This window comes from Pelophylax lessonae, assembly GCF_965119305.1.
Source record: "Pelophylax lessonae genome assembly, chromosome: 4".
Lineage (NCBI taxonomy): Eukaryota > Metazoa > Chordata > Amphibia > Anura > Ranidae > Pelophylax > Pelophylax lessonae.
The window spans coordinates 573,044,521-573,060,760 of NC_138771.1; the positions used below are offsets into that span (position 1 = coordinate 573,044,521).

The following is a 16,240-nucleotide window of genomic DNA, read 5'->3' on the forward strand; positions in this document are numbered from 1 at the left end:
GTAGCCTGTGTATTCCTATGCACGGTGGCCATGTTTGTGTAGTCCGGTGGCCATTTTGCTGTGGTTTACCATTGAAAATAGCGGCGGCCATAACAGTAAAGCTCTGTGGGCAGCGATTTTTGGCAATGGGAGCCCCTCCTCATCCCCTGGTGCTGACTCCTGGATCTTTTCACTTCCTGATTGCCACACGTGGAGTGCAGATTATCCTGGTGGCTGCAGGTGCCTGTTTCTGCTGGGTGGCGCGTCTGGTGGGGTTCTCTCCCTCTCTGCTAAGGATCGCTTGGTGCTTGTGCCTGGAGACTGGGTGGTGCTGCCAGTGCAGTGGGGGTTTTCCCTTTGCAGTGTTACACTTTTTGTGGGGTCCCCCTGGTGACTCATGGAGTCTTTGGAGCACATCTCCCCACCTGACCCAACCTTTCTGAGGCTGCGGGGGCCCCCTGGGTCACAACCATCCATCAATGCATGGAGGGCGCTCCTGGAGCCCTTTGTGTCCCGGGTGGAGGTAGTTTTTGGACGACGGGCTAGCAAAAAGCACCCCTGCCTCATCAGATCCTGAATCGTATTGGACCACAGTGGATTTGGGTTACCCTGCTGGGTCTGCAACTGCGCGCAGAATCCTCAGATAGTAGAGATGACTCCTCTTCATCTGCAACTGCGCACGAAAAGTCGCTGGTGGAAGCACTGATTGTATCATTGCATGAGACTTTGAAAATGGAGGACGCAGCTGCGATGGAGGCGCAGGTTCCCTTTGGCACTCCTAAGCCATCCAGAGCGGCAAGGGGTTTCCTTTCCCTGCCTATTGTGACAGAATTGTTGCTAAAGAGTAGGGACAACAAAGCGTCCCCTTGGGGTCCCTAAAGCGATTTACTAGGCGTTACCACTATGAGGAGTCCCTTATTAAGAATTGGACTGTTCCACCGGTGGTGGACCCTCCGCTTTCCAGATTGAACAAAGCAACCATGATCCCGGTTGAAGAGTCCCCGGCCTTTAAGGATCCAGCTGACAAGAAGGCGGAGGCTGTGGCCCACAATATGTACACTCTGGCTGATTCGGCACTGAGGCCGGTATTCACCATTGCCCTGGTGTCGCAAACTTTGACCGAGTGGGCTAAGCTTTTACGCCATGACTTGGAGGAAGAACAGCTCCCTCGTACCTTTGCTGAGCTGATGGACCAGCTGGTCCAGGGGCTGCAGTTTATTTGTGATGCCTTTTTGGATGTGGCTCGGCTAGTGCCTTGGCTCTCTGTTTCAGCAGTGGTCCTTTGGCATGTCTTTTAGCTTAAATGCTGGTCTGCGGATCAGACTTCTAAAAAGGCCTTGACTGATCTCCCCTTTCAAGGGGATCACCTATTTGGGGCTACCCTGGATGACATAATTAAAAGGTCTCACAGGGGGAAAGAGTACTTTTCCTATGCAGGCTACTAAGGGCAAGGAACTTCGTCGTAGATGTGGGCCTTCCTTCTCGGCTCATAAGTTTTTTCATCCCTCAGAGTCGACTGACAAGGGCTCAAAGCCTTTTAGGGCCTCTTCTGGAGAATCCAAATGAACCTGGTCTGACAAGCCATAAGTGGGCTTCTCCAGACCCACGGACAAGGCTCCTTCAGCATGAAGGTGTGTCCTCACCCGTATCGGGGGTGGGGGGGGGGGACATCTTTGTTGGTTTACGGACCCGTGGACTTCCCTGGTACAAGACAAGTGGGTCCACGAATTTGTTCAGTCTGGCTACAAGATCGAGTTTCACTCTTATCCCACGGCAAGGTTCTTTCCTTCCAACTTGTGCCTGCCCTCTGACTGTTTACAGGGCTGTACAAGAACTGTTGCTTCAAGGGGTGATTTCCCCAGTTCGGACTTCACAACATTTTCAGGGTTTTTACTTACATCTGTTTACAGTTCCCAGGAAGGAAGGCAAGGTGTGTCCAATTTTGGACCTCAAGGAGCTGAACTGCTTTGTGCGGGTGCAGAAGTTCAGGATGGAGTCCATTCGCACAGCGTAAGTAACTGCAATAATAACCTCCAGCATTGGTTCCAGTTTATGCAATTTTAACCCCCAGAACTGGTGTCAGTTTGCCCAATTAATAATATTCAGCATTGTTGCCAACTTGCGCAATAATAACCCCCAGCATTGATGCTAGTTTTCTGCAAAAATAACCCCCCAGCATTGATGCTAGTTTGCTGCAAAAATACCTCCAACATTGGTTTCAGTTTAGACAATAATAATCCCCAGCAACTGTTCAAGTTTACACAATAATAATCCCCAGCATTTGGCCCAGTTTATGCAATAATAACCCCCGGCATTGGTGCTAGTAACGGCAATAATAGCTCCCAGCATTGCTACCAGCTTCCACAATAATAAAAGAGAAGTACAGAGTATTAAAGAACAAGACCTTATACAAAGTGGATGCAGCATCATTCTAATGCTGCATCTGTCCCCTGCTGCCTCTGCACGGAGAACTGAACAATCAAACACTGTTAATTGCTCAGTACGCCTCTCTGCTCTGAGCAGAGAGCCGTGACTTGTAGTCAGCGGCTCTGTGTTCTGCCCCTCCAGTGCTTACTGGAGTACTGGGCTGGGGAGGGAGCGACTGGCTCAGGCTCTCAGCGGCACAACTCAGAGGCTGCGCCAGCTGCCAGTCCAGGCTTCTGGGTGGATTGTTTTCAGGATCTTTTCCCACCCTGGACCAACTGAGTGATGTCAGCCAACAGCAGGCTTTAGCTGTTGGCTGAAAATGAGTCGCAGGAGTGCAGAACGAACTGGTCTCCTGTGATCCATAGAAGTATGGCCAAAAAAGCTTTGGTCATACCTTTCCTTTTAACCAATAATAACCCCCCAGAACTGGTTCCAGTTTCCACAATAATAACTTCCACCGTTAATGCCAGGTTCCTGCAAAACAAAAAAAAAAACCCAGTTTCTTGCAATCATAACCCCCAGCATTGGTAGCAGTTTCCTTCAAAAATAACCCCCAGCAATGGTGGCAGTTCCTGCAATAATAACCCCCAGCATTGGTATCAATTTAAACCCTCTTATTTGGTAGTCCCCTAACCTCCCTACATTGGTGGTCAGTTGTAGCACTATTTAAAACAGGGGTGTTTACATGCTGCGGTCATGAAGGTTACCAACCGGTTGCGATCAGCTGCTGGCAGGTCCGCTGAACATGACCCATTAAAGCAAATGGGAAAGTGCTGCAACTGCCCCACAACTGTGTGCAGTGCACATGGCTGAAGTGTGTTTGGCGATAAAAGTCGGGTTAAAATGGTAGTGAGGAGGCGTTGAATCACTTCAGTGTCAGGTGCGGTGGGTTTAGGGCCCATTCACACAACAACACTCATCAAAACACGCCTTGAGTCCATTTGTTTTGGTGTGTTTGTGCATTTCTGTGCATTTTTCTATTTTTAAAGGCTGGTTTCCTCTGGCCTATTATTGTGGGTGCATTTCTGTGCGATATTCTGCAAATATGTTGCACAAAAATGCACTGTTATGGTATGCAGAGAATCACAGCGTTCTGGTGCAGACACGACATAGAATTAAGCTATTGTTTTCTGCGTGTCATTGCAGGTACCTGCATTTTATTCATGCGGAAAAATGCAGGTAACTGCACATAATGTGGATCGGCCCTCCGGGCCAGTTCACACCATAGAAATGCAGTCCGGATGCATTCTGGATGCATTTCCGCATGCACATTTTTGGTGCGTTTATAGTGTGTTTTTGATGCTTTCCAGTGCATTCCCCCCCCCCCTTTTTTCTGCATCTTAAGGGCCAGTTCACACATGCAGTCCAGTGCTTTTTTTTTTCTGCATCAGAAATGCATGGATAGTAGGTTATATGGTTTCTAATTGGATAGTTCACACCAGTGTGCTCAGTTCCAGTTCCAGAAAAAAAGTGGAGCATGCTGCATATTTGCCTGTACTGGAATGTGGTAAAACACATAAACAATGCACTGGAATGGGTATATATTATCCGTAATGCATAAATAAATAGAATAAAAATTAATAAATATGGTATACTACAGTCAAGCGGTAGATAAAAAAACAATCGTGACTTCTATGCTGTAGATAAGGTGACATTAAAAAGTGCTAAGTGCAACAAAGGTGCAGTGATATGGCTGCACCTAAAACAATACTGTGGAAAAATCTTAGATATTTGCAACTCCTGTGTTGTGAATGGAGTATCAATGTAAGGTGCTAAACGTGCAAGAAAAAGAAAGTAAATAGAACCGGGATTAAAGTCCCAGTTCAAAAACTAGCAGTGACATTAAAATACAAATTATTGATGAATGGATGACATACATTAATCACATTGAAGTGTGAATGGTGGTTCAGTGTAAAGTGGCTACGTGACAGTAAAATCAATGCACTGGAATGCACATGTCCCCTCTTAAGCTGCAGAAAAAAGAGGAGAAAAATACTCTAAAAAGCATCAAAAATACAATGGAAACGCATGAAAAATGCGCATGCAGAAATGCATCCGGACTGCGTTTCTATGGTGTGAACTGGCCCCAAATGGGGACTTGTGCGTTTATGTGTTTTACTGCGTTCCGATTTACAGGAAAAATGCTACATATTCTACTTTTTCCCTGGAATGCCCTGGAACTGACCACAATGGTGTGACCAATGCCATTGGAACCCTTATAACCTTCTATCCATGCTTTTCTGATGCATAAAACAATTGCACTGGACTGCATGTGGTGTGGACCGGTCCTTAATGTACAGTTAGATCTCACATAGGACTCGCTCACTCTTTACATTGATAACATTTGGATTTTATAAATGTAAACTGTGAATCAATGCTGATGGGGAGATTCCAGCTGTATATTTCCGGGCGGACAGCAGGTGGCGGTAGACTTTGTGCCTGTCGGCAGTCTTCTCTGTCAGCGGCTCGCCTCTCGTTGTCACTGAGCTCCCTATATAAGTAGCGGCTTGCAGCTGATCAGCGTAGAACGGCGTGCCACGTGTGCAAGGTAAGGGGCGGGGTCAGGAGGGCATTGAAGCTGTCAGTAGTATTGGGTGATGAGAGATTGATTGTCGGTGTTGTATGATCAGAGAATTCCCCGTCCGGTATAATGTGTCAATGTTGGGGGGATGGGAGAGAGGGCTGCACAGGAAGCCGGAGGATCATATAGAATTACACGTCACATTATAAGCCGCCTGTACATTGCTAGGACCGATCAGGACTTTTCTTACCATCTGCCTGAATTGGCCCAGGAATGACTCATTGTGACATTGTTATTAAAAGGTGTTGTGTGTTACAAACATTCATTCATTGGTTGGCTGCATTCATTAACCACAAGATTTTTTTTTTTTTTTTTTTTTTAATTTTTCACATGCATGCTAACATTTTATTTATTTTTGCTAGAAAACACCCCCACACATGATATATTTACTGAAAGCGGAGGTCCTGGAGAATAAAATGGTGCTTTTTGCAGTTTTTTTAATGTCACCTGTCATAGCTGCAAATCTTTAGAAAGAAACACTAAAATCATTTTTTTTTTTTTTTTTGTGCACACAAGTACAATAAAATACCAAATTATTATTATTATTAATAATAATTTTTTTTGTAAAATCTAAAAAAGATGTTGCCTTGAGTAAACAGATCCCAAACCTGTTATGATTTAAAATTGTGCACGCCTGTAAAATGGTGACAAACTGTGATACCTAAAATTGTCCACAGGCTAAAAAAGCGTTTAGAGTCAGGCCCCTTTCACAAATGCGGACCGTTTATTTATTCCGTTCAGTCACGTCAAAATGGATGAAGTATTTATCAGTTTTTCATCAGTTTGACATTCACTACCAATGCAGAATCGGATGAAAAGCTGACCATTTGTCAGTTTAAATCCGTTTTTCGTCCCATCCATTTTTGTAACCACTTGCCGACCGCCCGCCGCAGATATACTGCAGCAGGCTGGCTCGGCTGCACAAACCGCCCTACCTGTACGGCGGGAGCGCTCCTGGGGGCCACTGGAGGTGCGAACGTTTCCCCATTAGCCAGCGGAGAAGCTGACTCAAGGGGCCGGCGACCGCAATTGCCACCAGGCACCCGCGATCGCTCCCCGTAGAGAGAGAACGACGGTCTGCTGTTTTTAAACACAGCAGACCATTGTTCTCTCAGGAATCGGCACAGACTGCCTGTGATCCTTCTATGTAGGAACACGGGTCTCTGTGATCATTTCACAAGTCCCTCCCCCCCACAGTTAGAAAACACCCCCCTAGGCTCACACTTAACCCTTTGATTGCCCCTGAGTTAACCCCTTCCCTGCCAGTGCCATTATTACAGTAACAGTGCATATTTTTAAAATCTCAGTTAGGGGTCCGATCTGTCCGCCGCAATGTCACAGTCCCACTGAAAATCGCTGATCACCGCCATTACTAGTAAAAAAATAAATAAATTAAAAAGGACATAAATCTTCCCGCTAGTTTGTAGACGCTGTAACTTTTGTGCAAACCAATCAAAATACGCTAATAGGGATTTTTTTTTTCACCAAAAATATGTAGCAGAATACAAATTGACCTAAAATGATGAAAACATTAAATTTTTAATTTTTTTTATATGGAATCTTTAGCCAAAAGTGAAAAATATATATATTCAGAATTGTCACTCTTTTTTGTTTATAGCGCAAAAAATAAAAATCGCACAGGTGACCAAAATAAAGCTCTATTTGTGGGGGAAAAAAAAGGACATCAATTTTGTTTAGGTACAGCGTCGCAAGACCGCGCAATTGTCCATTAAAGTAACGCAAATTGCAAAAAATGGCCTGGTCATTAAGGGGGCAAAACCTTTCCGGGGCTGAAGTAGTTAACGGAAGAAAAATGGAGCTTTGATCAGTTTAAAAGAACTGATGAGAACGGATGAGGGCTGATGATCATCCATTTACATCCATTTTTCCATAGAGATGCATTGATGTTCGTTTTTTTTCATCTGTCAATGGATGGATGAAAAACGGACAAACGCACAGCATGTTGAAAGGGGCCTTAAAGTGATATTAAAGCCTTGTGTGTGTTCTCTTTCTCCCTTTTTTTTTTTTTTTTTTTTTTTTTTAGAAACATGTTTTACTTCCTTCCTCTGTGCAGTTGGTTTTGCAGAAAGAAGCCCCGATCCTCCTCTTCTTGGGTCCCTCACCAGCACTCCTGTCCCCTGCCGAGTGCCCCCACAGCATGCAGCTTGCTGTGGGGGCACCCACGCAGGTGCACTTCCAACCCGCGGCTGTGTGGGTCCATTTACACATGGAGATGTGGCTTGGCCATGCCCCCTCCATCTCGTAATTGGCTCACTGGCTGTGACTGACACAGCGGGAGCCATTGGCCAAAAAACAATCAGGAGTGCGAGTCCCCAGGGAGGCAATGCTCTCATGGACATCACTGGATCCAGAGGGGGCTCAAGTAAGTATTAGGGGGTCTGCTGCACACAGATGTTTTTTTGTCTTTATGCGAAGAATGCACAAAGTTTTGCCTTTACAACCACTTTACCCATGAACTCAGGCTCCGGAATTATTGCTCTCACTCTGATGTTTGCAGTGATACCTCACATGTTTTTTTACCGCGATTTACAGGCGTTTTTTGTGCAGGCGTTTTTAGATTGAATAGAGACAAATGGAAAACGCCTGTAATCTGCCCAAAAAGAAGCTCATGTACTTTTTTGAGCGTTGGGCATTTTGCTTACAGCGTCAAAACGCTCAGATGTGAACAGGGGTCATTGAAATGAATAGGATTTGTCTTGTTGGGCGTTTTGAGAGCTGATCCTAGAGCAGAAAAACTCCCCAAAAACTCCCCAAACGCCTAGATGTGAACGGAGCCTAAAACTTTTAACATTTTATTTAAATTTTTTATTTTCATTCAACTCTCAAGTGGTGAAATACATCCCTTGTGGGTACTTTTTACAGAGATTTAGCCCTGAAGCACAACAGTGCCGCTTTGAAATCACACTACTTCATCGCAATTTCAAAGCCACAGATTAGTGCGATTTGGATGTATAATTTCATTGCGCTTTGCAACTTCATTTTACAGAAGTCAATGCAAGTCGCAATGAAATACGCAGAAAAGTAGTGCGGGAACCTTTTTCAAAGTCTCTGCATGAATTTGAATAGTTCCATTGTCGCAAATAGGTTACGACTTGTCATGCAATTTTTGAACTGTCAAATCGCATGACAAAGTCGCACTGGTGTGAATGAGGGCTTAGACCCCTGATCCCTCCTGTGCCCTCCAAGGCAGGGCATTAAATTTGAGATCGGCTTGATTAGCTGCTTCTCTGCCCAGTACCAGCCAGGTAAACACAAAACTGAAGCCAGGGGTGACAAAATCCTTGATGCTTCTGGCTTCATTCACAGAGGAGAAGGAGGAATGGATGTTCCTCCCTCTTCTCTGCGGGGAGCCGGCCTGACCGCTTTTAGCTGCCCCAGGCTCCCTGGTGGAATGGGAGAGCCCAGAATGGTAACGCAGAGGGGGGCCTTTTTCCGAGGCCTTTAAAAGTGATCAGGCGGCTGTAGAGCTTTCCAGACCACCCCTAAACCCCCCTTCCAAAAAATGCCACCCCATCTTTACTACCACCTCCATAGTTGCTAGGAGGCTGACACAGCAGCCAAGCTCCCAGCAACCAATGATGCTGTGCCCTGGCCTCCTAGCAACCACTGATTATGTAAATCATTGGTTGCCAGGTTGCAGGCAGCTGGGCTGTACAGCAGCCCTAGTTGTTATGGTGCAGCTAGTAAGCTTAGTAACGCTGCCTTGTTTATATAAATGGCAATGTTACTGAGCTGCAGTGAGGATGGAATGTCCGGTATGGAATCTTAGGGCTTTACCTACAAAAAAATGCATTTATTATTATTATTAATTTTTTTTTAAAAGGTGAACATAACCTTTAAATGAATAAAGCTATTGTGTGACGTCAGAGCGCTCTATCTGCTGTGTTTGCCTACTACATGTCCTAGTATTCAGTAAAGCCGGTTTTGTAGGATGTCGCAGTAAGCCTCTTTTACTGCTTTCTGAATCAGATGCAGGAGGTGTCATTTATTGCTTGTGTGAAGTTTACTTCTCAATAATCCTTTTCTCTTTAAAATAAAATTGGAGCCCCAGGGTATATCTGCTGGAGAGCGCTAGTTATGGTTTTACAGATAAACATCAGTTCAAGCATAACTAAAGGCAAAACTTCTTTTTTTTTTTTTTAAGTTTTTATTGCTGTCTGTGTCCCCGTTTTACCTTCTTTATCTGTCCTGTTTACCATTTTCATTGAAAGTAAAAGAAAATACCAAATTTTGGGTTGTCCCCAGAAATGTATGGAAAATCTTCAAACGGGGACACTGGTTCTGGTAACCTGGGGGTTCCCAAGGGATTGCCTTAATTTTCTGGGATTTCCTCTCACTTCCTGTTTTGGCGTATGGGACAGGAAAGGAAGGTAAATCTCGCAAATTGGGACAAAGAGGAAAAAATAAATCTGACAGGGGTTATAACCCTCCCTTGCTCTATTAAAAAAAAAAAACGTAAAGTTCTACTTTAAATTGATTTTATTCATTATACAAAAATAAAGGAATTTTTTTGTTTTTCTGTACTTGCTAAACTTGTTCTTAGCCTGGAAAAAAAAACACGTAAGGGTAAGTTTAGGCAAAAGAAATTGGCACAAGGGACATTGTACTAATGCAAGGTGTCTTTTGTGCATCTGACTCCTGGTTTTGTTAAAATCTTTCTCCTCTGATCTTCCCCCACCCCTGCTTCCATAATCTTCCGGTGTGGCAGCGGTCAGTAGAGCCGAGGGACCAATGACAGATCCCTAACAAAAGTGCACACTATGTCTGCCCTTTTCCACCCCTTTTCTCCATTCATAGAATCTGGACTATAAAATCCATGAATGAATATTAAACCTGATCCATGAATAGAGGAGGCCTATCCTCTATTCATAGAAGCTGTACTACGGCATCTATGAATCGAGGAGGGGAGGAAAGGGTGGGCATAGTTGACACATGAATACCTATCACATGTCCTTCGGCTCTATTAACCCGTGCTGCACTTATTACGGTGGTGGGGGGGGGGGGGGGGAACGGTGGAGGATTTCAACTAAAGACACAACGGACACCTGGCATTGATGATGAGTAACATTTTTTTTTTTTTTGTGCTGATTATTAGAATGTATGTGTATTGTGTATATATAAATTCTAATGTGTGTGTAAAAATAAATAAATACATTTAAATATACATGCATCTCATAAAATAAGAATATCATCAAAAAGTTAAAGCGGTTGTATCCTGAAACAAAAAAAAAAAAAAAAAACAAACCCCGCAGGAGAAAGGCATAATGAACTAGTATGCATCACATACTAGCTCATTATGAAATGCCTTAAAACGAAGCCCCGACACGGTCGCCTGGACACCGCTGAGGGAGCCGTCATGTTCCCTCGGCGTCTCTTCCAGGTTCTGCGGCTCAGGCGCTCTGAGTGGCCAGAGCCGCGATGACGTTACTCCCATGCATGCGTGCGGGAGTTATTTTCTGGCAAGGAGCCGGCAAAGAGCTCTGAAGGTCCGCCCGAGTCAGCGGCTGCATGCAGGGCGAATATCTCCTAAACCAGGTTTAGGAGATATTCATTTTACCTACAGGTAAGCCTTATTATAGACTTACCTGTAGGTAGAAGTTTAATGACTGAGTTTAATTTATTTCAGTAATTCAATTCAAAAATGAAAACTCCTACAGTAGCTCACAAAAGTGAGGACACCCCTCACATTTTTGTAAATATTGTATTATATCTTTTCATGTGACAACACTGAAGAAATGACACTTTGCTACAATGTAAAGAAGTGAGTGTACAGCTTTTATACAGTGCCTTGCGAAAGTATTCGGCCCCCTTGAACTTTGCGACCTTTTGCCACATTTCAGGCTTCAAACATAAAGATCTAAAACTGTAATTTTTTGTGAAGAATCAACAACAAGTGGGACACAATCACAATCATGAAGTGGAATGAAATTTATTGGATATTTCAAACTTTGTTAACAAATAAAAAACTGAAAAATTGGGCGTGCACAATTATTCAGCTCCTTTACATTCAGTGCAGCAAACTCTCTCCAGAAGTTCAGTGAGGATCTCTGAATGATCCAATGTTGACCTAAATGACTAATGATGATAAATAGAATCCACCTGTGTGTAATCAAGTCTCCGTATAAATGCACCTGCACTGTGATAGTCTCAGAGGTCCGTTTAAAGCGCAGAGAGCATCATGAAGAACAAGGAACACACCAGGCAGGTTCAAGATACTGTTGTGGAGAAGTTTAAAGCCGGATTTGGATACAAAAAGATTTCCCAAGCTTTAAACATCCCAAGGAGTACTGTGTAAGCGATAATATTGAAATGGAAGGAGTATCAGACCACTGCAAATCTACGAAGACCTGGCCGTCCCTCTAAACTTTCAGCTCATACAAGGAGAAGACTGATCAGAGATACAGCCAAGAGGCCCATGATCACTCTGGATGAACTGCAGAGATCTACAGCTGAGGTGGGAGACTCTGTCCATAGGACAACAATCAGTCGTATACTGCACAAATCTGGCCTTTATGGAAGAGTGGCAAGAAGAAAGCCATTTCTTAAAGATATCCATAAAAAGTGTCGTTAAAGTTTGCCACAAGGCACCTGGGAGACACCAAACATGTGGAAGAAGGTGCTCTGGTCAGATGAAACCAAAATCGAACTTTTTGGCAATAATGCAAAATGTTATGTTTGGCGTAAAAGCAACAGAGCTCATCACCCTGAACACACCATCCCCACTGTCAAACATGGTGGTGGCAGCATCATGGTTTGGGCCTGCTTTTCTTCAGCAGAGACAGGGAAGATGGTTAAAATTGATGGGAAGATGGATGGAGCCAAATACAGGACCATTCTGGAAGAATACTTGATGGAGTCTGCAAAAGACCTGAGACCTGGACGGTGATTTGTCTTCCAACAAGACAATGATCCAAAACATAAAGCAAAATCTACAATGGAATGGTTCACAAATAAACCTATCCAGGTGTTAGAATGGCCAAGTCAAAGTCCAGACCTGAATCCAATTGAGAATCTGTGGAAAGAACTGAAAACTGCTGTTCACAAACGCTCTCCATCCAACCTCGCTGAGCTCGAGCTGTTTTGCAAGGAGGAATGGGCAAAAATTTCAGTCTCTCGATGTGCAAAACTGATCGAGACATACCCCAAGCGACTTACAGCTGTAATCGCAGCAAAAGGTGGCGCTACAAAGTATTAACTTAAGGGGACTGAATAATTTTGCACGCCCAATATTTCAGTTTTTTTATTTGTTAAAAAAGTTTGAAATATCCAATAAATTTCGTTCCACTTCATGATTGTGTCCCACTTGTTGTTGATTCTTCACAAAAAATTACAGTTTTATATCTTTATGTTTGAAGCCTGAAATGTGACAAAAGGTCGCAAAGTTCAAGGGGGCCGAATACTTTCGCAAGGCACTGTGTGTAATATATATATATATATATATATTTTATTTATTTTGTAACTAAACCTAGAACTTTATTCATTGTGGACCCCCAAGGCTCTTGCACATGTGTAAGCATTTTTGCAAGACTTTACTGCTAAATAAATAAAAAAAAAAAAAAAATGTTACCTTGACATCTTAATAATAAAATATTGCCGTCTGCTGAAATGGTTAGGGTGAATGAAAGAGCTGTTAGCTCTTTCTGGATGTTTTATAAGGTAACAAAGTATGATGTCTCCCAATGCTGATATATAGGGATGCACCCCAGATATACCAGTGATAAGATGAAGCCCTCTGTATACAGTTTGGAAACTGCTTCTTTTTAGACCGCTGATTCACAAGGGTTTGGCTTTGCTGCCAGAACAATATAAATGACAGTGGGAGGGACCGGAGGTATTCAGATTGAAATCTCTGCTTATGTTACCTTTGCTTATCATCTGCTAGGAGACGCGACTTTTGTACCAGGATGGAGAAGAGGATCCTGGAAGGGTTTGCAGCTGAGTTCTTTATCAGAGTCTTGCTGCTCGGTATATTCCTGTAAGTACATCAGTCTAGGTAATGAGTAAAGCTTCAGTGATATGAATGTTTGTATAATGTGTTTTATGACATATATTGATCCCTTATTCTTATATGTACACATAAAAAAAAAAAAAAAGGGCATTTTAACTGTGTTAAGTGAGCAAACTTTGATTATTGTCACAGGAAAATTGTATATGTATAAATGTTGTTCAGTTACATAGAAGTAAAAATACTTTTTGTTGTAAAGAGGTTGTAAACTCAAAAAAAAAAAAAAAAAAAAAAAAAACCTGTAAGACAAAGGCATCGCATACTAGCTCATTATGAAATACTTACCTTAGAACAAAGCCCCCACAGCGCCGCCCACTCAGCAGTGACATGGACGACATGTTCGTCCGTCCTGCTTCCTTATTCGCGGCCTCCGGCTATCTGATTGGCCGGAGGCGTGATGACATCACTCCTACGCATGTGCACGTTAGCCGCCATTCAGGGCACAGGCCTCCGAAGGAACAGTATACGTGGCCGTTCCTTCTGAGCGCATGCGCCAATGACGTCATCGGCTGCATGAAAAGTAAATATCTCCTAAACGGTGCAAGTTTAGGAGGTATTTATTGCCTTTTTATTATAGGCTTACCTATAGGTACAAGTTATAAGAGTGGGTTTACAACCTCTTTAAGAAAAAACTCTTGTATAATGAAACATGCTAAACCCCCAGGGAAATTATTTGTTTTAATAGCCTTCACATGGCTAAGTGAATAAAATGTAAATGTTAATCAATACTACTAGCAAAGTACCAGGTCCCGTTTTTAGGGCTCTTTCGCATTTGGGGTGTTCGAAGCGTGGTCCCATTGAACTCAATGAACGAATTAAAAATGTCTCAAAGGAAATCATTATGGCCTATGTATCATGTGAATAGCTCTATCCAGCTTTATTGTAACTGTTTGGGTGGGCAGCTGCCCCTCTCTTGCCTGTCTGAAAGAGCCCTTAGTGCTGGCCCTAGAAGCAGCTTATACTTGCCCGTGTGAAAGGGGCCTTAGACATGAGAGAGAGAGAGCAGGGAACTAGTGGCAGGGTGGGTAAAATCCCCTACATCAGCCATAAAATGCAAGATGATAATTCAGAACATAAAGAAGACATTTTAGCAAGATATTATCTGAGAACCCCTTATTTACCTGTTCAAAGAAGTAGGTAAGAAGGAGAAAAATGTAAAACCAGCAAAACATGTGCGTTACCCTAACAACTTGACATAATATAACGGGTATCTTTACCTATAGCAATTAGAAAAAAATGAATCATTGGCTAGAGCAGTGGGTAATAGAAAAAAACCTATTTCTCTTTCGTTTTTTATGTTTTGACGGGCACAGCTCCTGATCTTCATAACCATAGGGTTATGCTGCCCCCTACAGGAGTACTCAGTTTTTTCTGCCTAATCAGGAGTAAGGACCTAGTTCCTTGCTGGGATCTCTGGTCCTGGAAAAAATTTTTTTTCCGGTTAAAGCGACCCCAGCCTTTAAGGATCCGGCTGCCAGTAAGGCGGAGGCTGTGGCCCGCAATATGGCTGATTTGGCACTGAGGCCGGTATTCACCATTGCCCTGGTGTCGCAAACTTTGACCGAGTGGGCTAAGCTTTTACGCCATGACCTGGAGGAAGAACAGCTCCCTCATGCCTTTGCTGAGCTGACGGACCAGCTGGTTCAGGGGCTGCAGTTTATTTGTGATGCCTCTTTGGATGCGGCTCCCCTAGTGGCTTGGTTCTCTGTTTCAGCAGTGGTCTTTTGGCGTGTCTTTTTTGTCTCAAATGCTGGTCCGCACACCAGACTTCTAAAAAGACCTTGACTGATCTCCCCTTTCAAGGGGGATCGCCTGTTTTGGGGCTACCTTGGCTGACATCATTTAACGTCTCACAGGGGGAAAAGAGTACTTTTCTTCCACAGGCTACTAAGGGTAAGTAACCTCGTCGTAGACATGGGCCCTCCCTCTCAGGTCATACGTGTTTTTTTTTTTTTTTCTACCCTCAGGGTTGACTGACAAGGGCTCAAAGCTTTTTATGGCCGCCCCTGGAGGATCCAAATGAACCTGATCTGACAAGCCAAGAGCGGGCTTCTCAAGACCAGGCTCCTTCTGCATGAAAGTGCGCCCTCACCCGTATGGGGGGGGGTGGGGGACGTCTTAGTTGGTTTCCGGACCCGTGGACTTCCCTGGTACAAAACAAGTATGTCAACAAAGTAACTTGGTCTGGCTACAAGATCAAGTTTCACTCTTGTTCCCCGGCAAGGTTCTTTCCTTCCATCTTGCGCCTGTTCCCGTCCATTTACAGGATCTTTTTGGGGCAGTACAAGACCTGTTGCTTCAAGGGGTGATTGGCCCGATTCTGACTTCAGACAGAACGTTTTCAGGGTTTTTACTCAAACCTGTTTACAGTTCCCAGGAAGGAAGGCAAGGTGCGTCCAATCCTGGACCTCAAGGCGCTGAACTGCTTTGTGTAGGTGCAGAAGTTCAGGATGGAGTCCATTCGCATGGTGGTGGCATCCCTGTGTCAGGGGGATTTTCTTGCCTCTATTGACATCAAGGTTGCTTACCTTCACATTCCAATATGTGCAGGTCACTAGCGCTTCCTCACCTTTGCCGTGGAAGAGGAGCATTATCAGTTTGTGGCGTTACTCTTTGGTCTCACCTCTGGTTTTCACTAAAATGTTATCCCCGGTGCTAGCATTGTTATGCCAACAGGGGATTATGGGGCTACTTGGACAACCTCCTTCTGCGAGTCTACAACTGCTCTGGTGGAAAACCTGGAAATCACCTTACCAATTCTGAGGGAGTTCGGCTGGATTCTGCTTTTTTTAGAAGTCTGCTCTGGTTCCGTCCACAAAGCTGAAGATGAATCCTGTTTGATCGGATTTTACAAGGGAAGCCACAACAGTGTTGAGGCGAAGAGCTAGAATTTTGGAGAGCATTTTGAGGTCTGTATTAAAGTGGTTGTAAAGACTTGTGTGTTTTTTTTTTTTTTCCTCTAAAAATAACAAACATGTTGTTATACTTACCTCCTCTGTTCCGTTGGTTTTGCACAGTGGTCCATATCATCCCTTTCTCTGGCCCCTCCCTCCTGTTGAGTGCCCCCACAGCAAGCAGCTTACTATGGGGGCACCTGAGTCACAGTTCCTTGTGTCTATTCAGACCTGGAGTTGTGGCCTGGCCTGGCCCCGCTCCTTTTCTCTCCTTGTTGGCTGACTGACTTTGACAGCAGCAGGAGCCAATGGCGCCACACTGCTATCTCAGCC

The 16,240-nt window shown here is 44.0% G+C and overlaps 1 protein-coding gene across 1 annotated transcript in view; it reads left to right on the forward strand.

Moving 5' to 3' along the window:
• The first annotated feature begins 4,844 nt into the window (after positions 1–4,844).
• The window catches only part of PLPP5 (phospholipid phosphatase 5), a 45,577-nt gene continuing 34,181 nt past the window's right edge, over positions 4,845–16,240 (forward strand). Inside the window, exons 1-2 of the mRNA XM_082255229.1 lie at positions 4,845–4,954; positions 12,891–12,983. Of these exons, the coding sequence (XP_082111355.1) occupies positions 12,913–12,983 (71 nt within the window). The 5' untranslated portion in view covers positions 4,845–4,954; positions 12,891–12,912. The remainder of the gene's footprint in view (positions 4,955–12,890; positions 12,984–16,240) is intronic.